The 26481-nt window shown below is 44.0% G+C and overlaps 1 protein-coding gene across 1 annotated transcript in view; it reads right to left on the bottom strand.

Moving 5' to 3' along the window:
- The window catches only part of Ppa1 (inorganic pyrophosphatase 1), a 29080-nt gene extending 3826 nt beyond the window's left edge, over window positions 1-25254 (bottom strand). Inside the window, exons 1-9 of the mRNA XM_057751124.1 lie at window positions 25055-25254; window positions 21720-21778; window positions 14300-14353; window positions 12422-12541; window positions 8783-8869; window positions 6978-7104; window positions 2576-2703; window positions 2123-2208; window positions 909-978 (exon numbers count right to left, since the gene is read on the bottom strand). Coding sequence (XP_057607107.1) covers window positions 909-978; window positions 2123-2208; window positions 2576-2703; window positions 6978-7104; window positions 8783-8869; window positions 12422-12541; window positions 14300-14353; window positions 21720-21778; window positions 25055-25118 — 795 coding nt within the window. The 5' untranslated portion in view covers window positions 25119-25254. The remainder of the gene's footprint in view (window positions 1-908; window positions 979-2122; window positions 2209-2575; window positions 2704-6977; window positions 7105-8782; window positions 8870-12421; window positions 12542-14299; window positions 14354-21719; window positions 21779-25054) is intronic.
- Window positions 25255-26481: the final 1227 nt, after the last annotated feature.

Raw genomic sequence — 26481 nt, 5'->3', positions numbered from 1 at the left:
TCCTGCCTCTGCCTCCCGAGTGCTGGGATTAAAGGCGTGCGCCACCACCGCCCGGCTTGTGAGAAGGTTTTGTACTATACATCACTCTTGCAATGACTCCTGAAGTGTGCTTACTCTCATGGTCTTGGCTACAAGCAAGCTAACTAACTTCCCATTTGGTCTCTTGTGGAAGACGGTTTGACAGATGATGGACTTGTACAGTACCGAGTACATTCAGCAAGAAAGACCTAGATAAATCCAGACTCCTCTAGCAGGAAGGGAAGAGCCAAAAATCTAGGTTAGCTGGTTCAGTGACTCTGTTTCAGGAACTAGCTGAAGATAAAGTTAGATTATAATCTTGAGAAGCAGGGAGTTACCCCCTTGTGATTATCACTGGTATTTTCAGAATTTTCCAATGATGCCCTCCCTACCCCCTTTGGATTACTGGGCTGTAGTTTCTTCCTTTAAATACCCCTTCTCCCAGCAACTCGGGGTTGAACTCCTCCCCTGCATGGGTTATGAGTCTTGGCCCAATGCACTGGCTCCTGTCAATAAACCTCGAGTGATTGCAGCAAGGACGGTCTCTCGTGAGTTACTTGGGGGGGGGGGGATTCATGTTATCCTGAGACTTGAATGAGAGTCTCCCCACACGGGGGGGGGGGGGGTGTTTTTCACAATCACTCTGGTTTTTACAAGTCACCTACTTTGTATCTGTACAACTTAGGGTTGACTGTGACCATTCTTCAGCTTTCCCCTCTCAAATGTCTATTCTTTTGTCTGTGTTCACAGATCTGACCTCAAGATGTCACACAGTCATATGCACACAAATGACACTTGAATACTTGTTGCAACAAGTACTTCTTCCCTTGGAGCACCCATCACCCATCACTCAGCCGCGAGTCATCTTTCAAAAGCAAAGGATCACGTACAGCATCCACAATGGCTTTGGCAGCATCAGGATCACACTTGAAGGGGCTCTCCGACACGGTGGTGTTCATGCTATAGTAAGAAGATAAAAGAACAACACAGTTTCCTCATTCATTCAAAAAAACTAAGTTGATAATAATACACCAGATGGCTTTGTGGGGAGGGAGGAGCACAAGGTCTCATAATGTAGCCAGGCTAGCCTGGAACTCAGAGAATACTGGGATTAAAGGCGGTATCATCATGCCTAGACCAGATAGCATTTAAATTCGGTTTCATTGAAAACGTTCTTACTTATCCTAAACATCCTAATTATTTATCTGGTTAAGGTTCACAAGCTCTTGTGGCTGATTTAGTTCAAATCTCTTAAGAATCGGAGATCAAATCTGCTGTAGCGCTCACTAAATAGCTGAGAAATGCAAATTAAAATCTGAAACATTTCTCCCCCAATTCTGTTTAAAAAAAAAAAAATGAAGCTAACAAAAAACCCTGCTCTATCAGTGTTGGTGAAATACAAATACAGATACTCCTGATAGAAAAAGTACACGCCTTAACTCCCAGCACTCAGGAAGCAGAAGCAGGCAGAGCTCGAAAAACTAAACCATTCTTTGGGATTATACAGCTAAAAAATAAACAACAAAACAAAAAAAATCAAAGGCTTACCCACTAAATAGATTAGACAATCAAGGAATCTTATACACAGTAATGGGCAAATGGGGAGTAAATTCAAGGAGCATGGTAGATAGTGGCATAGTAAAGACTGCTTTCTTGGTGGCAGTTAGTACAAGTCAATAACTATTGATCCCCAAAGAGCTCAGGGAGTCCTTAGATCCTGCTTCCTAGAAAATGAAGCCACAGCCACTGACAAACTGCTTTTGAGTACATGGGTAGGAAGATATAATAACCTTTTAGAGAGAATCCCCTATTTAGCATCTTTAGACCATGCACAATTAGGCATGCATATATGAGAACGGACATGTTCAATAGGGAAAGTACATGTACGACCTAATCTATCAAACAGTGTACCCCTTTCTAATAGGTATCATAGCTCCACTCTGAACAGACTTACTCTGTCATTATTTTAGTTCTTTCAATAAGAGCAAAGATTCTGTAAACACCTATCTAGATCCTGACCACTGGAAACATTACAATCTCTAAAACATTTAATATAAACTGGACTACTGTGTGTTAAAGACATAGAAAAAGAGTTAACACTTACCAACTGATTCCTTTCCCGTCTATTTTCTTAGTCACTAATGCTTTCCAATAATCATGAGTACTTTTAATAATGTCAATTGCAAAATTCTGTAATTGAAAACAGGCATTAATTGGGGTGGTAAAACGGAGGTCTTTTCCCATCACTTACATTTTCTCAAAATTTGATATTATCTCTTCAGTCAGGAAGTGACTTAACAAAAGAAAGTTTTGTTAAAAAAGAGAGCACTTAAATAAAAGGCCAAGACTATCTTGCATCTTTATTGTCTTATATGATTGATTTTTGGGGGAGTGGTACTAGGGATCGAGTCCAGGGTCTTATGTATACTAGGCAAGCATCTACTACAAAAGCATATTCCTGGACCCCCTCTTTCATGAATCTTTAGATGGTAACATACTTTTAATTATAAGTCTCAATATAAATGGTCTAAAACTATAGTTTTGAAAGATACATTACCTTGTCTTTAAATTCTGCATTGAACGCAAATTCATTTTCTGGTTTTCCATCAGGAACTTTATACCTTCTAAACCAGTCAACAGTGGCTTCTAAGTAGCCAGGTTTCAGCCGTTCCACATCAGAAATATCTAAGGAGAGAAAATAAACATAGTGCATGATGCATAAGAAATTATTTAGGGGGGCTGGAGAGATGGCTCAGCGGTTAAGAGCATTGCCTGCTCTTCCAAAGGTCCTGAGTTCAATTCCTGGCAACCACATGGTGGCTCACAACCATCTGTAATGAGGTTTGGTGCTCTCTTCTGGCCTGCAGGCATACACACTGACAGAATATTGTACACATAATAAATAAATATTTAAAAAAAAATTATTTAGGCATCCAACAAAAATAACAAGTGCTTACATTGAGAGAGACATGGGAAGGATATGAAAAAGGCCAAGATAATATCAGAGCTGAGAATAAAATCATCCAGTGTCTGTGAATAGCTCTGACACCGAGAGCTGAAGAGAGAGGATCAAGCATGACTAACTGCTAGTAGAGCCAAGAGCAATGAATAGGGTTATATAATCAAACCAGTTTGGCAGGTAGCCTAATGCCTATAAGGAGGTATGAGATACTAAAAAAGGCAAGTTGAGGCTATATGTCAGAGGCTCACATGCTAATTGCTAATTACACACCAAAAGACTGATACTTATCGATTACTACATTCTAATTAATTACCCCATCTTGAAAAATCAAAATAGATAAAGAAGCCAGGAGTGATGGCACATGACTTTAATCCCAGCACTCAGGAGTCAGAGGCAGGTGGATTTCTAGTTCAAAGCCAGCCTCATCTACAGAGAAAGTTCCAGGATAGCCAGGGATACACAGAGATTCTGCCTTGAAAAACAACAATAAACAACTAATCGACTATTTTGTGGCACTGGGCTCAAACCTAGGCCTTTGTATAAGTTAGGCGAGCATCCACCATTGAGTTAATTGCCTAACCAATGAGTGACATTTTGAACTCAAGTGAACTGCTTGATAGTATAGGCATTTTAAGTCACAAAATTTCTGCTCCATGCAAGCAAGAGAAGCATTAAGAAGTCAAGATGGGCATGGTGGCATGCAGCTGTAATTCCAACATTCAAGGAATTACTGACAATGAAGTAGTCAGATGTAGAATTCAAAGCTAGCCCAGGCTACACAGTGAGACTATCCCCCAACACAAAGAAAACGAAGCAATACAAAACAATATGTCTTTAAAGCTGGGCATAATGGTGTTCACCAGTAATCACATCATTTGGGAGCCTTCCTGGGTTACAAGAAAAAAAGATAGCAACCAGGCAGCAGTAGTGCACACCTTTGACCCCAACACTCGGGAGGCAGAGACAGGTAGATCTTTGTTAGTTCGAGGCCAGCCTGATCTACAGAGCGAGTTCCAGTACAAGCCCCAAAGCTACAGAGAAACCCTGTCTTGGGAAGAAAAGAAAAGGAAAGAAAAGAAAACAAAGTAAGAAGGAAAGCTTTAGTCCAGTTTGTCCAATTTTTGATCTACCTAAAGAACACCAAGCTAAGCACGGTGGCACGTGCTTTTAATCCCGGCAAGGAGGAGGCAGAGAGAGGTGGATCTCTGTGAGTTCTAGATCAAACTGGTCTACATATCAAGTTCCAGACCAGCCAGCGCTCCATAGTCAGACCCTGTCTCAAAAAACAAACAAACAAAAGTATGGAAAGCTTGTGAACTGGGAAATTACCCTCATAGGAGGAGGATGTAGCTAAGTTGGCAGAGTGCCTTGCCTACTTACACGAAGCCCTGGGTTCCACCCTTAGATGGCATGGACTGGATGGAGAGGAGCACACCTGTTATCTCAGCATTCAGAAAGTAGGGCTCAAAGAGCCATGCTCTGTAAAACAGCTCTCAATACTCAGAAAAGCCGGGCGGTGGTGGCGCACGCCTTTAATCCCAGCACTCGGGAGGCAGGCGGATCTCTGTGAGTTCGAGGCCAGCCTGGTCTACAAGAGCTAGTTCCAGGACAGGAACCAAAAGCTACGGAGAAACCCTGTCTCGGAAAAAAAAAAAAAAAAAAAAAATCAAAACTCAGAAAAACATATTACTTAAATTTTAAAGCCGGGCGGTGGTGGCGCACGCCTTTAATCCCGGCACTCCGGAGGCAGAGGTAGGCGGATCTCTGTGAGTTCGAGACCAGCCTGGTCTACAAGAGCTAGTTCCAGGACAGGCTCCAAAAACCACAGAGAAAGCCTGTCTCGAAAAAACCAAAAAAAAAAAAAAATTTTAATTAGATTTACTCATTTTATTTTATGCGACTATTGTGCTAGCATGTATGAGCACCACACATGCATGCTTGGTGCCTGTGACAACAGATTCCCTCGAAAGGATTGTGAGCCACAGTGTTGCTGCTGGGAACCGAACCTTGGTCCTCTGCAAGACCAACAAGTGCTCTCAACTACTGAGCCATCTCTCCGGCCCCACATTACTTTATAGAGTTGTTACCAACGACAGCACTCAGGAACAGCAAAAGGAGGGGATGCATGGGGACAAGCAGAGAAGACAGATACTGCCTTAAGGTGACACACAATGAAAACAGCACACAGCTTACACTATGGCACTGACGTCCCAGGAATTTTCAGGAGTCTATAGCTCTATTGCTGGGAACCAAAGCCTGAGCAAATCAAAGCTGAAACAGTGAGTGGCTCAGCTCTACAAACTGTGGCCAGAGCATGTGAACACAGATCCTGCCCATCACAATCAGAGCAGCACACAGAAGGCTAACAAATGGCCTGAATATACTACCGTACCAAGTTCAAACACGGCCCCTCTAGCAGACAGCTAAACCTTCTATCACTGCATTTCAAGGACCACTGTTCTCCCAGCGTCCATGCGATCACAGGCACACCAAAATACAAAGCACATCATTTCCAGGGCCCATGCTCAGGAAGCCCTTCCCTGCTGATGACCTTAATCACTGGCTGAGGAGGTATTTCTCTGATGGAAAGGGGCTCCCCCACACTGTACTCTTAGCTCTCACAATGAGAGGAATTAGGCTCTGCCCCTCGAGAGGAACACAGCTATATGAACTACTTGGAATTTTGCATTAGAGATTTATCTTCCTCAGTTGTTTATTTGTTCACTAATTTATGTGGTCTCATGGGTTATTTATCTGTTCTGGGTTACAATCCAAAATTTCAGCGTGCCTCTTTGATGGATGCGTCATTACCGCATTTAAAAGCGTGTCATGACCGGTTCTACTGGTCGGTCCAGGATTACACTTTCAGTCCCTGCCCCAGATTGGAATCAACCATTTCTCCAGGGAGCCTTGATTTCTTTCTCTCTGTAAATGTTGCAAGAACCCCAGATTTGGATGCCAGGGGGTGATATCACTACTGAGAGGGCCTTCCAAACCCCTTGACTGACCAGATGTGTGGGTCCCAATACATACCTACAATCCCAGCACCTGGGTGAACTTCAGACAATCTTTTGCTGGCCTGCCTAGGAATACATATAACAACCCTTTGCAGGAGGCATGTGTGTGTGTGTAAAACGACATCTGGTTCCACTTGTGTAGCTCACCGTGACCTCAACTTGATCATTCTCTGAACTACTACTGATGCTCCTGGCTCTGCCTCCCAAATTCTAACCACAGGAGTAGCGGCACACCTAAAGTTATCTACATTTGAATAACAGACACAGGCAGAAAAAGACTCTCAAAGTCAGGCAGAGAGTTTAAAGCCCACCTGGTTGAGACTCTTCAAAAACAAAACAAGAGAGGCTGAGAGCCTCTGTAGATGATTTCACAAACAGACATGAAGATTGAGTTCTATTCCCAGCTCTTAGGGAAGATGGCACAGCAAAGAGAGAGCTGGGCAGACCATTGGAACTTGTCAGCCGGCCTAGCCTAACTGGAGAGCTCTGTATCTGAGACAGGAGAGAGCCTATCTCAAAAGGCAAGGAGAGCCCCTAAAGAATGACACCCGAGGTTGATCTATGGCTTTCAAGTGCACAAGCGCCTCCTACACCCCGCAAAACTACATGCTTCAAAATAGCAAGTTTTATAGTATCTCAAACACTGAAATAAATAAATAAAAAGCACTATGATGGAGTGCTCAACTCCAACAGTTCTGTAGTAGGAAAACATCAATGGTTGAACGTGTCACTCCTCCTGCCTAACAGCTTGAAGGCGTGACCTTACAATCCCATTATCACAGGTTAAATGTGCCAGTAATGGTAATTTAATTCCAGAACACCTTCATCCAGCAGGTGGGAAGCAGAGGCAGTAGACCTCTACAGTTGATCTGTGTAGCAAGTTCAAGGACAGCAAAAGCTACACAGAAAGACCCTGTCTGATGACAACAATAACAACAAAGGATTAGAAGGTTTTCCGTACACTCTTCAGATTTCCCTACCGTTATAATTGGCCGCATCCGGATCGTCCACATTAATGGCGATGACTTTCCAGTCGGTTTCGCCTTCATCAATCATAGCCAATATGCCAAGAACTTTCACCTTGATTATCTCCCCTCTTGTACACACCTGCGAGATAACCAGAGTCAGAACAAAACCACACTACAAGGGGGAAACTGGAGCTTTTATTTTGGTGATAATAATAAGTAGGAAAGATGTCAATTTTTTCTGCACTTACTTGACTTGTTTTCTTTTTTATCTTTTTTTAAAGTACTTTTATTGCCAACCATGATGACACACACCTTGAATCCTAGCATTTAGTAGGCAGAAGTAGATGGATTTTTTTTTTCATTCAAGGCCAGCTAGCCAGGACTACACAGTAAGATCCTGTCTCAGAAACCAATTATTATTTCTGTGTGATGGAAGCAGGGGGTTATCCATGAACCACTTGCATTGCATGCATGTCAACTGTGTTAGAATCGATTCTTTCCTTCCATTTTTTCATGGGCTGTGGGGCTCAAACTCAGGGCAGCAGGCTTCCATAGTAAGCACCTTTACCCACCGAGCCATCTCACTAGCACTGTCTGTGAGACACAGCTTCCCTGTGTATTCAGGATAGCTTAGATTTTGCTATCCCAGGCTGGCTTCAAACCTGCCTGCTTCAGCCTTCTGGGTGCTAGGTCACCATCTGTGTCATTATGCCCAGCTCTTGGAGTTTAAAAGCCAGCCACATAAATAGTCCTACTTAGGTTGAAAACAGTACATACAGGACCGGTGCTCTTCTTGTTTGTTTGAGACACCTTCTCTCTACATAGTCCTGGCTGTCTGGGAACTCACTCTATAGCCCAGGCTGGCCTCAAACTCAAGAGTTCTACCTGTTTCTGCCTCCCGAGTGCTGAGATTAAAGGCATGCACCACTACACTTTGCTCTGTATACTTTAAAAAGAAAAATAAATTAAGATATATTTATCTTGGGCTGGAGAGATGGCTCAGAGGTTAAGAGCACTGGTTGCTCTTCCAGAGGTCCTGAGTTCAATTCCCAGCAACCACATGGTGGCTCACAACCATCTGTACTGAGATCTGGCTCCCTCCTCTGGCGTGCGGGCATACATCAAGGCAGAATGTCGTATACATAATAAATAAATAAATCTTTAAAAAAAAAAAAAAAAAAAAAGATCAGCCAGTGCTTTTAAAAAAAAAAAAAAAAAAAGATATATTTATCTTTATGGTGTGTTTTGACTACATGTATGCATATGTACTACATGTGTGCCTTGTGCCTGCAAAGGCCAGAAGAGGTTGTCAGCTCCACTAGAACTGAAGTTACATTACATACAGGTGTGAGCTGCCACGTAGGTTATGGAAACTCAACTCAGGGGTGCTTCTTATAGCTTCTTTGTGTTAAATAAGGCCTCTATGATTTGCTTTAGACACACCCTTTAAAACGTTTTGTCTTTCATAGAAGCCACTGAATTAAGTCTCACTTGCTTGAGGCTCTGAACTTAATCCCCAGGACCACAATTAAACACAGATAGAAATTAAAAACGTAACATATTGGTTTGGGTTGTTAACTACTTTGCTGAGCTTGCGATCTTGAATTTTAGAATAGCAGCCCATTAGACAGAAGCCTTCCACTAGTACCCCTAGCATCAAGGGCTATTTGGCTGGACTCAGTCACTCATCATCCCAAATCCTCCAGGAAGCCTGACTATTTCACTAATGCTCATATTTCATATTTTACTAAGTATAAAATTTGGTATGATTTATTAATTTCACTTTAATATCACAGAAAAAAATTTGATTTCATTACCTTGCTTCCAATTTCACAAACATCAATTGGGTCATTGTCACCACAACAGCCAGTGTGTTTGTCACTGTGTCCTGGGTCTTCCCATGTCTGAAACAAAGTGAGGATTAAAGCATACCATTCAGATACCCGCGCTGACCAAGGAGGCTTGACACTAACCAGCAGCATGAGTCTTGATGCAAAATATAAACTTCAGTTGTTTTTAAAACTTTTACAATTTCCATTCAAGAACTTTAACTATACAGAAGAATTTTAATTAAATACTGGAGCTATTATGCATACAATGCTAAACCAGATCTAAGCTTCAAAACAGAGAATGAAGCTGGGTGTGTCAAGAGATGCCTTTGATCCCAGGAGACAGAGGCAGGCAGGTGGATCCCCGAGTTCCAGGCTAGGCGAGGCTAATAGTGAGATATCATCTCAAAAAAACTCAAACGCCCAAAAACCAAACCCAGAAGATGATCCTACGTAAGTGCAAACACGTCAAGGTATGATGGTGCATGCCTGCAATCCCAGCACCTGGAGTTGAGGCAGGAGGATCCCACTTTCCAGGCCACAGAGGTCTTCCCCAGCAATACGCTGTGTCAAAAACATTAAGGGCTGGGACATGTAATTCATGGGAAAGCACTTGTCTAGCATGCGCAGGGCCTTGGATTTGAGCCCGAGCACTGAAAATAAAAAAACATGTTGATTAACTGTTCTAGGCATTTACTCTGCTATCAGCCGAATTCTCTTCCTAATAAATTTCTCCAACACAGGTGAGGAGGCAGCAAACCTCAGATGGAAATGATACCCTCTGATGTTGAAAGCTGCTGGCTGGGAGCCAAGGCTAAAAAGCTTAAATTACTGGCTCTCTTTCTTTGCTAAATTGCGGGCCAGAGGCACAGCAGAGCATCTCACAAAGAGCGGATGTGCGCTGCCAGGTGTGAGGTGGAAAATGCAGCTGTTTAGTTAGCGTCTTTTATTCCTAAGTACAACACATTCATGACTTGGATTGGCTTCTCCATTCAGCCGCAGGAAAAAGAACAAAGGGAACGGAGATAAAGGAAGAAGGCTGCTTCCAACACGGGAAGGCAAAAGCCAGCCTCTGGAAGAAGCTCTTTTGCACTGCTTCCCCACAGGGGTCATACTTCAAAGCTAAACACCAAAGCAATTGACTTGGAGAATAAAGTGTGTAATTGGGGCAGACAAATGACTTTGTGATTACCCAACAAACTAGATGAGTTTGACCTATAGCTGAATAACTTATGAGTTTCACAAGCTTTCCACTTAATAATTCTACCTAATGATGAATAAACCATTACTCACAGAAAAAACTAATTGAACATGTGCTAACTGTCACAGGATCAAACGTATGCCCTTAATCTAATAACAGATACAAGCCTTTTTTTTTTTTCTTTTTTTAAATGAAACAGCATTTCTCTGTGTAGCCCTGGCTGTTCTTGAACCTGGAGACCTGTCTGCTTGTCTCCAAGTGCTGGGATTGACAGTGTGCACAGCTACCACCACCTGGCCACAGATAGAAGTCTAATGACTCTTTATCCAAACACTAAGAAAGAACCTACTATGTGCTGGGGATAGAGTGACAAACAAGGCTGGCTGTTTAAGAACACAGGAGCTCATCGTTATTTTGCCATCAAGAATCTGATCTCAAGAGAAGTCAGAAGCTTACACGGAAGTAAGAACGCACATGGGCAGATACTAAGGGCTCTGCCCTCTGAAATAGCTGTACAGGTTATATTTGATTTATGACTCCGAGGGACCACGGGAGACTAGTGTGTCTGGCACCAAAATCTGGTGTAGTTTTGTGTTGAAGAAATAGGAATGTAGAAATAAAGAAATATAAAGTTGTAAGTAAGCCTAGGAGAATGAGAGCAAGCTGTCAGCAGCTTTCTCGGCAGCTTAAAGATTAACTGTTAACAGTGGGTTACTCCGCTTTACAGCCCTTAACTCTGTTTGCAAGGCCAAAGCACCTTTCGCAAACTGAGAATTAGCCTAAGATGACACCCCAGCCACCCGTGATCAAGGACGGATACGAGCTGAGTTAACTTTTAGGAGGTGGGTACATACGTGACCTCTGGGTTCTGCATTTTCCTTGCTATGTGAAACTGGTAACATCAAAGGGGAGAGCACAGGGCTTCAGTAAACGCTACCAGGAAATACCAGGGAAGACAACAGATTAAGTACAAACACTAGTTTACCTGAAAAGCTCTGTTAATGAAGACTGTAAAGTAAGGCAATCTGTATCTGAGTTTTACCTCGAGATTTTAAAAATTCCTTTGTTCAGACCTAATGCTTGGTGCCCCTTACTATAAGAAGGTGGGTTCAGAAACCGGCCTTTGCCACAGCCGTACAAACTCATCTCTGACTGTGGTCTCAGCTAGCTGTAAGCTTTTTGAGCCCTGTGGTGGCTTTTTTTTCCTTCCTGGAATAAAGTTTGCTTATGGTTTATTAGACTTGGTGGTCTGTCCCCATCTTTTTGTGACCCCCGTGGACCCAAATGTGTGTGTGTGACAAGAAAGTTGCTAAAGTTCAGGCTGGGTTTAAAAAAAAAAAAGCTTATTTGAGTGCTCTATCTTCCTGTTCATCTGCACAACAGAAGAGGGCACCAGATCTCATTACAGATGGTTCTAAGCCAACATGTAGTTGCTGGAAATTGAACTCAGGACCTCTGGAAGAGCAACCAGTGCTCTTAACCACTGAGTCACCTCTCCAGCCCTAAGGCTGGGCTTCACACTCTTGGTCTTGCTTCAGCCTCTGGAATGCTGAGATTGCATGTATATGTGGTATCTGACTAGAAACCCAAGCTGCTATTGTGTAATTCCACTTTAGACTGTATGTGTTTTGTGTGATTCTGTGTGGGGATGCGTGCCGTGGCTAACACATGAAGGTTGGAGGACAAGTGCAGCAATCTCTTCTCTCCTTCCGCCACGGGACATGGGATCAGACTCAGGCTGCCACACTTGTGTTAGGCGTCAACTTCCGGGTCATCTCACCGGCTCTAGCTGTGTTTGCAGAGACAAGGTCTCACTATGTAGCTGTGGCTATCCTAGAACTGGCTATCTAGACCATGGTCTCCTCAAACTGATGGCTATCCCGCTAGGATCCCAGGTGTGTGCCACCACGCCTGGCTAGAAAGCAAGGCTTTAACTGCTAACCCATCCTCTCTTGACTTAGCACACATGCTACTAGATCTATAAAGATTGTAGTCTACAAACAGTCCGCAGAGAGAAATCGTTCAGAAAGTCAGAATTTAAACAGAAACATATTCCTTTTAGCTAACCTTGGAAATAAGCTATTCAATGGAGCATTAAAATGTTATACTTCTGCCCAATGCTTTTCTGCTCTATGATAGCAAATATTTTCTGCATTTAAACTTTTGAACAAAAGTAAATTAATTTTGGTCAGGTGGTGGTGGAGTACACCTTTAATCCCAGCACTCAGGAGGCAGAGGCAGGCGGATCTCTATGAGTTTGAGGTCAGCCTGGTCTACAGAGCGAGTTCCAGGACAGCCAAGGCTACTACATAACGAAACCCTGCCTTCAAAAACAAAAGAACAAAACAAAACAAAACAAAACAAAAAAGCAAGTTAATTTTTACTAAGCTAAACAAGTACATCTTCAGCGAACCTTGGAGACATACCTGAGGGATGGCCCCGTAGTTCCAGATGTAGCCTTTGTAAGGGAACAGGTTTGCAACATAGCGGAGCTTCCCTTTCTTCACGTCTTGCTTAATTGGATTTAAGGGATCCTTTGTAGCAATCTGAAACAAAGGTCAGATGGCTGTGATACACTACTTGAATAGGATCTGAGGAAACAATTATGTATATATGTCCCTGAATTCCACCTTAATTACTTGTTTCATCCCTAACACATTGATAACTGAACTAATGGCTCCACGGTAACTATTACAGAAAATATACTTGTGTATCACAACACTCAAGAAAGGAAAAAAAAATTTACTAATTGCAGAAAGGAAGAAGTAACATGGGCCGGGATAAATTCCAGCAGTAAAGAGAAAAAGCACTGTGTTGGAGGATGGCTCAGCAGGGAAAGACACGTGCTGCCAAGCCTGACTACCTGGATTCGATCCCCAGGACCACACCTACAGGTTGTTCTCTGTCCTCCACAGGTGTGCCAGCATAGAAGCATCCACACACATATACAAGTGCTTAAATTATTAAAAACAAATAAAAGCGACTTAAAAAAAAAAACAAGAATTTTAGGAGAAGTACAAAATACATATTATCCAACTTCAGTATTCCTTTCTATTATTCAAACATCTGAGAGCATGCAAGTGTCGTAACTGTTTAAAAACAATCTAACGGAGCTCAGCAGAGTGAGAAAGGCCTTTAATTAATTAATCCCAGCACTTGGGAGACAGGTAGGCAGATCCTGTAAGTAGGAAGCCAGCCTGGTCTACATAGTGAGTCTGAAGCAACTGGATGACAGAGACCTAGTGTCAAACAACAACAACAACATCCAAATGACATAAGGAGAGTGTCAATAAGGAAAGGCAGCTATGTCATCTGCCATCAGAAAGAAACAAAATTCAGCCAGGCAGTGGTGGTGCATGCCTTTAAATCCCAGCACCTGGGAGGCAGAGGCTGGAGGATTTCGGCGAGTTCGAGGCCAACCTGGTCTCCAAAGCGAGTTTCAGGACAGCCAGGGCTACACAGAGAAAACCTGTCTTGGAAAACAAAACAAAACAAACAAAGAAAGAAACTTCAGCAAAGCCCAGAAAGCTCTTCCTAGCTGAGATGCTAAAGAGGAGTCCAGACAGGGCTGGAGAGATGGCTCAGAGGTTAAGAGCACTGGCTGCTCTTCCAGAGGTCCTGAGTTCAATTCCCAGCAACCACATGGTGGCTCACAATCATCTGTGTTAATAACTGGTGCCCTCTTCTGGCGTCCATGTATATATACAGGAAGATAATAAATTAGTAAATCCAGGTAGGTATAGGGGGAGGAGATGGGTATGGCCACACATGCCTGGAAGACCAGCATTTGGGGGGCTGAGGCAGGAGGATGGAAAGGAGTCAACGCCAGCTTGGGCTACACAGGGACAGCTTATTGCAAGACAAAATAAGAAAAAGAGAAGCAAACACTAACACTGGCTTTGGGTCATCAGAGGCAGTGGCCTGGGGAAGAGTCAGGGCATATCTGTCGCCAGCACATGAGGAAGTTTAGCTAGGGTGAGTGGGAGACATACCTGGGAAACAGACTGAGACGAGACACAGGGAACCACAAGTATGGCTGGTTCTCATGTTCATGCAAATCAGTTGGCTATATAAAACTAATAGACGGGGGCTGGGTAGACAGCTCAGCACTAAGACAGCTTGCTGTTCTTGAAGAATCCAGTTCAGTTCCAACACCTATGCTGGGCAGCTCACAACTGCCTGTACCTTGGGTTACAGCAGATTCTACACCCTTGTCTGGCCTCCACAGGGACCTCAACATACAACACGGCACACTCACAGACACACCCATACATAGCTAATACACACGTCTGATGATCTCTTACCTCCATTTTAGCATTTGACCAGCGTGGGACCTCAACCACCATGTGGAATACATCCTGGAAAGACAGAGGCGGTGAGAAGAGCAGACCCTGCCATTCTTATTTCAGCGTCTCCACTCTTTCCTCCAAAGGCCAATTAATCCCATCTGACAACTGAAGCTAAAGGCATCAACAAAAGGTAGGAGAGAGCGGTAGATGGAGACAGCAAACACAGGAGCCCAGAGAGTGGAATCAGGTGGTAGGTGTTCCAACACTCTAAGTAATTCTCTGAACTTTCCTGTGTTTGAAATTTTTCATAAGAAAGTATTTGGGAGTTTCTCCAAAGAACCTTTCTGAAAAGAGGGGATAATTCTAAAACAAATATAAGAAAATTTCTCTCTGGAGAAGGCTGTCTTCAGGAAAGTCACCTCCAAAGGCTGTTGCCATTCCCTTCAGTGTTCTATAATTCCTCAGAGGAGGTGTGGGAGTTCCTGAGAGGAGCTCTGGAAGACAAACCTGGGCTGGGCGGTGTGGTGCACGCCTTTAATCCCAGCACTCGGGAGGCAGAGGCAGGAGGATCTCTGTGAGTTTGAGGCCAGCCTGGTCTATAAGAACTAATTCCAGGACAGGCCCCAAAGCTACCCTGTCTCAAAAAAACAAAAACCAAACCAAAACAAAAAGACAAACCCCGAACCAGCCCAGAACCTGGGCCTGCTTCAGCATCAATGTCGACATCAATCGGCTGAATTACTGATGTGATTCTCCAAACTGGGCTGTTTTCTGAAGGCCTTCCAAACATAACTAGCCGCTCGACGACATTAATGATTGGAGCGCACTCTGAAATTTTAACTGGTAGGGGGTCTAGTATAATTATAGCTCAGATGGTATAATACATTTCAGTTAATGATACATTCACAAGCGAAAATTCCTAGATGCCAGCAGCTTAGAAATGCACACATCAAGTCAGATATGGATTTGACAAAGGCTCTTTAGCTGAAACTGAGCACTGAGTTGTCTGATCTGTGAGTTCGCTGTGAACTGAAGTATTTCCGTCTACAGCCTTCACGAGGGTACCCATGACCCATCTGCAATTACTTTTAGGTAAAACCTTTCAGACAGATGTGGCACCCATTTGTGACCCCAGAACAAGGGCAGCGGGAACAGGAGAATCATGAGTTTGAAGCTATCCTATCCTGGACCACAAAAAAAGACAAGAGTTTCACGGGGCGGTGGTGGTGCATGCCTTTAATCCCAGGACTCGGGAGGCTGAGGCAAGGGGATGTCTGTGAGTTTGAGGCCAGCTTGGTCTATAAGAGCTGGTTCCAGGACAGGCTCCAAAGCTACAAAGAAACCCTGTCTCACCCCCTCCCCCTCAAAGACAAGAGTTTCAAAATAGAAAGGGTTTAGGTCTCAGGAGCAATATCCCAAAGGTTCACAAGGTGGCGCTGTTGCAGCATGAAAGATTAAATGAGAGCCTAAAAAACTTGGCGGTAAATTTTTCTTCTCTTTGTCCTCCCCCCACCCCCTAAGGAATGGCATATAATGCCTGGACACGACAAATGCCTGGAAGTTCAGCACCAAGTCAAGGTTAGTCTGGGCTGCATGAGACCCTATTTCAAAAAACAAAAATATCACGGAAAGAATTCACTCCTGAAAAAAGAAAAAAAAAAGGCAGTGCCTGGCAGAGCAGTGTGAGCCTGTGACCGGAGATGGGAGTTCAAGGGCAACAAAGCAGACCATGACCAGGGAGAGCTGAATCACTGACCTGAGCCTGGGAACGACACTGAACACGTTAATGAAATTAAATGTTAAATACACAAAGATGCTAAAATTGCCTACTATTACAGACTATAAAAACAGAAAGGAGAAAAATCAGAAGGAAAAAATCCTCAAAAAATAGTAAGAAAAGAATTCTACTCCAAAGCTAAACAATTTTTTAAAAGCTGGGGTATGGCTCAGTTGCTAAAGAACTTACTGAACATGCATGAAAACCCGGGTTCTATCCCCAGCACCGGATAAGCCAAACCTGATGGCACATGCCTATCATCCCTGAACTTTGGAGATGGGAAGGGGAATCAGGAGTTGAAGGCTGTCCTTGGTCGTAGGTTGGAAGAAACCTGGGCTACATGAGACCTTGTCTCAGAAACAAAATGAGGGCAACTTATGTGTTCAAGTTGGCAGTGTGCTTGCCTAGCGTGAATAAAGGGTCTGGGTTTGAGTTGGACTCTTAGTTCATCACCCAGGGGTGGTGTTGCACACCTGTAACCAACAGCTGGGAAGCAGAGGCAGCTGAGGGAGTCCTCTGCTACATGCAAATACAGGGGCAGCAGGGACTGCATGAGACCCTGCCTCCAAAATTAATACTGCCCGCTCACACCATATCTATAAGGAAATGCTTCTGCCCAGTAGCCATACTTGGTCTTGATTTCAGACCAGGTTTTGCTATGTAGACCCAGCTGGCTTTAAACTCAACCTCAGCCTTCCAACGGCTGGGATTATAGGAGTGCACCACCACACTCAGCCTGATGATGGCGCTCTCACAAAGGTACCAGGCTTCACCATCTCTGGAAAGTTTCCCTCGCTCACTGCTCATTGAGTGACAGGGGAGTTAACCTTTAATCTTCAGTCACTTAAGATTACGTTACAGAAGGATGTGTTCTAAGAAGTTAAAGGTAAATAAAAGACTGTCAAGATGGGCTGCTCTTTCAAAGGACCTAGGTTAGATTCCTAGTACCCACCCACAAGATGGCTCACAACCATCGGTAACTCCAGTCCTGGGGGATCTTCTGGTCTCTAGGCGGGCACATATGGTGCACAGACAGTACATACATGCAAGCAAACACTCATACACACTTAAAAAATAAATAAAAAAGTAGATAAATTTCTGAATTATCTTGTTGAAAGGTGAGAGACCACTTGAGAAAAATAATGACCGAAGCTGACACTGTTGTGCCGCTTACTCATCCGGAGTTGTAACCTTGAGCAGGTGCCTCTTCTGTGACTGCCATGCCAAATAAAAGAAAAAGAAAATCAACCAAAGAAAATGTGATCTATACTGATCAGAAGACTACCGCTCAACAAACTGTTAGGAGTCAAGAGAGTAACCCTATTAGAGTAAAAACAACAACACACAACAACAACAAAAAAAAATACGCATACCAAATTTCTGGTAGCAAAATGTTTGGCGCAGGGTTGCTGAGCGGGCTCATGGGACAAAGATGCTTTCCAGCAAGCACGGAAACTTGAGTTCAATTCCTGGAACCCATGTGGTAGAAGAGAACGATTCTACAGTGTCCTCTGACCTGACCACGGCAGGGACATTCCTACACATATCTGCTCTCATAAATGATTGTAAAGACGGTGGGGACCATAAATGTTTCAGATTTCTGAGGTTCTCAGGCTTTGATAGACTTGCACAGGCTTTACTGGGTGAGCACATCTGATCTAGTAACTCAAACTGCCCGGAAATCTGAGACTCCAAGTGTTTAGCTGAGGGGGCTGGAATGGAGCTCCCTTGCCTTGTGGCTATAGGCTGGTCAAACTCACTCCTGTAGTCAGAAACACAAACGGTCTTAGGCCCCTGTGTAAAGGAACAACTTCATCTGCCAGGTGAACTAAGACCAAGCAAGGCCCTGTTTCCTCTTCACAGCTACTACAGAATGATCGAAATTTGCTTAGATACTCTAACCATACCTTTTATTTTCTCTTCTTTACAAATCAAGGAAGATTTTGTGTTCTCGGCTGTCAAATTTGCCTTGTTTGTAATGACTAAGTATTTAAGCATTCAATCTATCTAATTAAAAGCTTGGCTTTATTTATTTTTGCAGTGGAAGAAAAGAGACAGCTTCATATTTATACAGGCCCACCAGGAGCCCGGGAAACAGAAGTCCACCATCAGTACTAGTATTCAACAGGAGCACTTAAAGACAGCCCAGAGAAACACCAAACTCCTAAAATTATGGTAGCAAGTCATGAGAGTTGAGCATTACGGTGTGGATCTTGGTTGGGTGTGGTAATGTATGCCTGTAATCCTGGTGGGAGTAAATGGAAACTCAGGAACCTGAGCCAGGGCTATCAGTAGTTTGAGGTCAACTTTCATTGTACAGAATGGGCCTGATCAAATTGCCTCTAATCCCAGCTCCTGGGGAGGCTGAGACAGAAAGATGGTGAGATCAAACCCTGCCTGGGACACAGAATGAGCTACACTACATAATAAGATCCTGTCTCAAAAATAAAGAGGGCTAAGACTACAGCTTAGTGGTGGAGTGTGTGTCCATCACAGTGTAACACCCTAGTAAGCAGCCCTCAGTAACAAGAGGAAATAAAATCCAAAACCAGAACCAAACTGATCTTTGTCTACCCAGTGTCCCGTACTGTTCACAGCAGGTTGACTTTTACATTGTTCTGGGTTTGCTTTCTGTTAATCTCTGATGCTGTCTCAGAAGACATTCTCAGTGACAACTGCTTTTAAATGTGAAACTGAAACAGACTCCCACACAAAGGACATTTCTACAATTAACAAGACGAAACAAAATCAAGTAAAGTCCCTGCCTTCCCCTTTACTGCCCACTGAGTTTGGACAGAATCCAGCAGGACACCTGATTTACAAGAATTTCCTGATCTCGCTGGCTTTGCTGCCTAAGGCCAAAGCAAACCCCATATCCTCAGAGTCCTGACGTGGGATAAAAGCTCTAAGTCTTTGGGCATTTTCTGCCAAGGAGCTGAGTTGTTAAAAAAGTATACCATCACTTGTTAAGAGGCATATACCCTCACAACCTACAACTACATACAAAAACTACTCATGGACACTTACATTAGACTCTTGTGGCTCAGGAAGAGGCAGGGAGAGGCCTCATGAGGTAAGGGGACTTGCTGTACAAGCTAGCAACCGGAGTAGGATCCCTGGAACCCATACAAGATGGAGAGAACTGACTCCACCAAGTCGTTTCCCGACTGTCACATGTGCACTGTGGCATCCGTGCCTTCACACACACACACACACACATGCACGCACACACTGCATTTTTGTCTACACACACACACACACAGCATTTGTGCCTTCACACACGGCATTTGTGCCTTCCTACACACACATACGCACACACTGCATTTTTGTCTTCACACACACCCACGGCATTTGTGCCTTCACACACATACACACACACACACACACACAGACACACACACAGACTGTACATTTTTTAAGTTAAAAAATAAGATAAAATTACACTGTCACTCTTTTGTAATAGGTCAGGTCACTTTTTTGTTGTAATCTAAAATAACATCTGTCACTCACACCCTTATTTATATTTCAATTAAATAACTTCCTTAAAAAACAAAAGAACCTTTTCCGGCTTCTTGGGCAGTGAACAGAAACTGGAAGGCCCTAATGGTCTGATCACTGTCACAGGAGTCTTGTACTCTTCTGAAAAAGATTAAATAATGACATCACAGACAACAGGTGTACAAGACCTCACCGTCTGAGAAGTGATGTTCCGCAGGACACCAAAATGCCATCTCCATTTCCTATTTCAGAGTGTCTTAAAACTGCTATGGAGCCACACTACAGTGATCCTTGGCTAGAACACTGTCCAGCCACTTGTGAACGTGGAAAACCAGCTCTTTAACAAGATACTTCCCTTCTCAGCACACCCATGTGCCATGAACGGCACCAGCAGTCAACCCAGACTCCCTGTTTCCTAGTCTTCGTGACTAAGTAGGGCCCAAGGGATTATTGCCATACAGTATGGCATGCATACTACGAGACCACACACAGATACTTCACGCTAACCAAACAAGACAGTTGGATGAGGAGGATCCAGCAACTCATATCAACTTTCAGGAAATCATAAGGAACAAGTCAGAGAACCTGAATAGACGCAACTGTGAGGCTCCCCCAGGGGAAGGCATCCAATTAGAGGTCCCTCGGTAACTGCACCACATAATTGGCCTGTTTGCTCCACTGCCTCCAAAGGGGAAGGGGGTCTAGGTCAGACAGGATCCTCTGAAGCTACCTACAAATTGGATTTCTTGCCAGTGTGTCCCAATGTCAGCACACTTCCTAGTAGAAGTATAACTCAATGTATATACATCCAGTTCACTCTTTTCAACTTTAAAAGTTATTGCATGTATATGTCAATCTGTGTGTGTACGTGTATGCACACATGACATATGTACAGGTCAGAAGTCGGTTATCTTCCTCCAGGGCAAGTGTTCTTTATCCCAACCCATCTCACCAGCCCTATAGGTCTATTCCCATCTAAGAGAACAGCAGCGCTTTGAGCACGAGGTGAAGATTTTACCCTGACAAGATTATCCTACATGTGCTATGGAGTCTACACGGATCATGTATTAACACTGAGCTAAAGGCCAATGAGAGCCCATGAGAAGACCCTGCAGGTAAACACCTATGTCGCCAAGTCTGACAACCTGGGTTTGATTTCCAGAACCTATGGTAGGAGAATCAACTCCTGCACGTCATCTACACACACACACACACACACACACACACACACCCCGCTGCCCCCAATAAATAAATAAAATTAATTAAGTTCAACAATGAGGGAAACTTTTACAATTCAAAAAGCTTTGTCTTAGATGCAAACCATACTTCCTAAAGGAAAAGCTAAATAGTGGAAAAGCAAATCAGAGCTCCCATGTGTCAAGTTCCCGGACAGTAAAAACTTCTCCGGCTGTAATATAAACATAAAAACCTGGGCTGGAGAGAAGGATGTTCAAGATTCTTACTAACTTGTGGTAAACCTACCAATCTGTGCTAAAGTCAGATTCCTGCAGTTGATTGGTGTACAAGAACAGACGCTTCTTTTCAGATCTGTGTATGTACCTTTCTTAACGCGATTTGCAAATTAACACCTACTAAACAAGTACTAAGTTTTCTTGTCCTCACTGAATTTCTACTGTTTAATAAACATTCCACAATCAAGATTCTGTGCTACCTGGTTTATCTGAAACCCTTAACACAGTAGGAAAGCTTCAGTTCCAAACACACATACTGTGACCACACACACACGCGCGCACACACACAAACAGGCAGTTAACAACTTCTATTTCTATTCTTTCATCAGTTTCTAGCTGCTTCTTTAAATCAATGACATGGTTTAATATTGCCTTCTCATTTACTCCACATACCTTTGGAAGACAGCAGAAGTATTTCAAGTGTTTATTGAGATGTAAGCAAACTCATTATATACAACTCAGGATCTAATTCAAGAGCCCATGTTTGCCAGACGTGGTGGTACAGGAGTTTAATCCCATGATGGAGGGAAGTGAATCTCTGAGTTCAAGGACAGCCTAGTCTACAGAGTGAGTTCTAGGATATCCAAGAATATGTAAAGAATAGGAAGGAAAGAAAGAAGGAAGGAAGGAAGGAAGGAAGGAAGGAAGGAAGGAAAAAGGACCATATTCAAATGACATGGATTCTTACCTTTTCTGCATAAATCGGAACATCATGAAATGGAGAAATATACTGTCCTTTCTCATTTTCTGAAAAATAAATAAGAAAAACTGTTAGGAATGGTTATAATATAAACTGTTATAAAGCACTTTTTAACACCAGGATTTTGATGGGTGGTGGTGGCGCATGCCTTTAATCCCAGCACTCAGGAGGCAGAGGCAGGCGGATCTCTGTGAGTTCAAGACCAGCCTGGTCTACAATAACTAGTTCCAGGACATGCTCCAAAGCTACAGAGAAACCCTGTCTCAAAAAACAAACAAAAAGCATCAAGATTTTATTCCTGAACTCAGCAGTAAAACAATCGCCCAGCATGTGCAAGTCCTGCGGCTCAGTCCTCATACTGGAGGGGAAAAACAAAAACTAGGAAACCACGTTCCAGCTGAGAAAATTGGGAAGATGAGGAGTTCAAGGTCATGCTTGTCCACAGAGAAAGGTTGTAGTCAACCTAGGCCAGGCTACTTGAGAGACCCTGTCATCTCAAAAATACCAAAACACAAAACAAAACAAAAAGACAGCATTCAGGAGACAGAGGAACTCTGTGGAGTTTGAAGCCAGCTTGGTCTACATATCAGTTCTATACCAGCCAGGGCTAGAGAGAAAAAGAGAGATCCTGTTTAAAAACAAACATCTAGTGCATATTTTATATTCTCCAATTCCTCCCCAGGACCGGGTTTTCACCCTACGTGTTCTTTCTGCTTATAGTGGTGTTAATTCCTATTACGAGAGCAAGCACCTAATTGTATTCCTCCCACCCCCAGCCTTGAAGGGTTTACTATATAAAAGGTGATCAAATTGCTTTTGACTTATCTTATTACAGCTAGCAGCTTACAGAACTTTGGTGAACTCCCTACTGGAAAGAGACCAACCAACTTATTAACTTAGAAATCCATGCTCTTTTAGGTGACACTTCAGACCTGCTTCAACATAACAGCTTTCCGTAAGAATGATCTAGCCACGATGACTTCTTCACGTGCAATTTCTATAGAACGAACTATCATTAGCTGAAAAGTAATTCTTTTGGTGGCACATGCCTGTAACCGAGCTTTGGAGAGACTGAGGCAGGAGGATCAGGAATTCAAGGTTTTCCTTTGGCTGCATAGTAAGTTTGAGGCAGGCTTGGGCTACATAAGACCCTGCCCCAAGAAATAAACAAGAAAACAAGCGTAGTTTTAAAACTTCCTCAGAGCTGGGGACGTGACTCAAGCAACCAAAACCCTCCCTTCCATTCTACAGGAAACCTAAGAAGCAGGTCTGCACCATTGTGTTCCTTCAAGCCTAAAAATCAAAGCAGACCTTGAACATCCATTATCTCCAAGGGTCCTTTCCATTAGTTGCTACTCTGTGATTCATCGCCAAGCACATCTGTCACCCACAAGGCTCACAAAGAGAACCTTGCAAACAAGTCACACACCCCCAAAACTGCAAAATTAATTTCATAAGGTTTCAAGGTTATGATTTTGTGTAGGGCTGAATGCATCACTGTCCTCAGCTCAAACTGGATTTTTATCTGTTTTGAAGAAACTGGAGCCGGGCGGTGGTGGCGCACGCCTTTAATCCCAGCACTCGGGAGGCAGAGGCAGGCGGATCTCTGTGAGTTCGAGGCCAGCCTGGTCTACAAAGGGAGTTCCAGGACAGGCTCCAAAAGCTACAGAGAAACCCTGTCTCAAAAAACCAAAAAAAAAAAAAAAAAAAAAAAAAAAAAAAAAAAAAAAGAAACTGGAAAATGTAACACTATGAAGAAAATTAAAATTATTTCTATTAGGAATGGAAGCTATCTGTTAGGCGTGGTGCCTGGGCCTATTAGTCTAGTAGTTGAGAGGTTGAAGCAGGATGCCAAGATTAAAACTAGGCTGACCCGATCAGGAAACCTTGTGGCCCCACCTCACCACCACCCTCAAAAAAAAAAAAAAAAAAGAAAAGAAAAGAAAAAAGAAAAAAACTTTTTGTTTTGTTTTTCAAAACAGGGTTTCTCTGTGGGATAGCCAGAACTGTCCTGGAACCAGGCTGGCCTCAGAACTCAAAGATCCGACTCCCTCTGCCCACCCCCTAGTGCTGGGATTAAAGATGTGTGCCATTACCACCCTCAAAATTTAACATTTTTAAAAAGCTCAGAGATCCAGACTAGTTAAACTACACAGTGGTTCTAAATTATTAGTATTTCCACGTTCCAGACAGTCCCTTTGATAAACTTTAGCCTAGTCCAAAGTCAAGGAGTGGCTTTTCCCCCAACTAACAACCAAATGATCACCGCCAGTACATTATCTAAGTTTAAAAAGGTATTTCTTCTGTGCATATAGCTTGAAGACAAATGATTCGCCCAAAGGGTCACTCTAAGTTACACCGATTAATTCTGGAGCCAACACTATTTCCAGACCAAAGTTCTTACATTTTGTCCTTATTGTTTAATTCTGTAATTAATTAAAGTGAGGCCCACCCTTCCCGGATTTCCCCCGGTGGTTTAATCTTTATGAGATGTATAAGCTTAGGAGTTCACTGTCCCTTTCCGCCAGACTTCGATTTGCTAGGCACTTTGGTCATCTTTCCAGGACCGTCCACTGCCCTGTCCTTCATCCACTCAGACCACGATACCCTTGTCCATCACTTCCGAACGAACCGTAAAGAGGTTACAAAATGAAAGTCTTTAGTTAGCACCATAAATGTATACCTAGAAGCTGGGGGCTGGGAGAAAGAGAAGCCCCAGATAGGTAGCTTCCAGTACCAACAAGGCAGAAGGTGGCACGACCTGGTAGGCGGAGCGACTCCACCTTTCTGAGTGGAGGGCAAGGAATTACTAGGGATCCCTGCACCGGGGTTAAGGACCTGGCTCTTCTCCCTCCTGCTCCTCAGCTATACGTCACCAGTCTGCCTGGGGAGGCACAGCTTTCAATTTCCTCGGGAGCACACCCAGCCATCACTGCTTCAAGAAGGCTCGAGCGCACGAGACAGGAGCTCTCTTCATCGAGGACCGAGCCGGCAAGACCTGGGCCTCAGTTTCCCATCTCAAGAACACCGGGGAGGGCTCGATCCATCTCGGGATCGAATTAAGGTCTTGAGAAAATCGCTGCCCTCCCGCCCGCGATGCTCTGAGAGCAATCCTCTTACGGCGACTGTTGTCACCTCCGGGCACCTTCTTAGGGTGACTCAGTGGTTTCCTTTCCCACGTGGCCCACGTTCGGATGTATGGAGAGAGCGATCGCGGTGGGCACTGGGATGGAGGCCCTCGCCGGCTCCACCGCCCGCCCTCCCGCTTGCTCCGAGAGGTCTGGAATGAATGGGCGGCCGGGCCGCGCGCCTCCACCACTCACTTAGGAAGACGCGGTACTCAAGAGTGAAGGGCGCGGCGCGCTCCTCGCGGCTGAAGCCACTCATGGTGTCCGAGACGCACCGCCACCGCTGCACAGCCACACGCAACCACGCAGCCCCGACACTCTGCAGCCGGACGAGAGGAGAAAGCCCACGCCTGCGCACTGAGAGCTCACCAGCGGGTCCTCCGCCCCGTGCCTTTTATTATGCTAGGCTCCGTTTGCGCCCTGCCCCCGCCCCGCCCGCCTGCGCAGGCGTACTCTGCCCGACGCGCCTCCGCAAGCTCCGCCCCCCAGGACCGCCCCTGGCTCTCAGCCTGGGCCACGTGGCCGGTGCCGGCGCCGGCTGCACCTTAGAAGCTGTCAGCCTGTTGGCGGCTCCGCAGATACAGCACAAATCACTCTCCAAACGCACACGGGACGCTCACCTTTGACTCCACTCATATCCTGCAGAGGAGTTCCTTATCTCTGGAGGCCTTGATAAGCCACCTGCTTCCCACGCAGTCTTTATTAAAGTTCAGGATTTGGCTGACCAGGCTCTGAAAATTATAGGCTGTGACTTGGCATGCCTTCGAGCTACCAGCGAAGTGCCCGCTCTTCAGTTTTGACATCGGTTGACATGGGGTAAATTTGCTCTTACTAATGTCCCTGACTCAGTTTCACTTCTGTGTTGTTGGGGAGGGTTCTGCTTGAACCAGTTCGAAGTCGATGATTCCTGCCCTCCCCAATTGCGGAGATTTTCTCTCCCCAGAACTACTGGGATTTGAGACTGAACCACTGGGAAGGCTCAGGAGTACACCCAGAGTCCCTTGAGGACATTTCTCTCAGGCGTTAACTTCTTGGATCTTCTTTTCCTACTTTTGCTGCAACAGCTCAGGCCAGACACATTCCGCAAAGAGTAAGGCTGTGTACATCGCTACCTTTCCCAGTCCTATAAGGTTAAATATATGAAGAGAGAGACACAGAGAGAGAGTCTAATTATAGGCCAGGTATGGTGGCTCACACCTGTAACCCCAGATTCAGGATGCTGAGGCAGGAGGATTGCCACAACTTCAAGACCAGTCTGAGCTACATAATGAGTTCCAGGCCACCCCATACTATATGTAGTATGAGGCTGTCTCAAAATAAGACAAATCTAATTATAACCCAAGAAAAATTTTAAAATAGCTAGTTTTGCTTTAAAAATTATAGGCAGAATTTCTTTTCAAAATATTGTTTAACTATGTATTTTTGTTTGTTTTTCGGGACAAGATTTTTTTTCTGTGTAGTCCTGAATGTTTTGGAGCTTTTCTGTAAACCAAGATGACCTTAAACTCACAGAAATCTACCTGCTTCTGCCTCTGAAGTGCTGGGATTAGAGGTATGTGCCACCATTGCCCAGTTTAGCTATGTATTTTAAAGACAATTTCCTTTAAACTAATTTCAAAACA

The sequence above is a fragment of the Chionomys nivalis genome, chromosome 19, assembly GCF_950005125.1.
Source record: "Chionomys nivalis chromosome 19, mChiNiv1.1, whole genome shotgun sequence".
In the NCBI taxonomy this organism is placed as follows: Eukaryota; Metazoa; Chordata; class Mammalia; order Rodentia; family Cricetidae; genus Chionomys; species Chionomys nivalis.
Note: the sequence above shows the minus strand (reverse complement) of the source record. Positions and strands in the feature narration are given on the sequence as shown.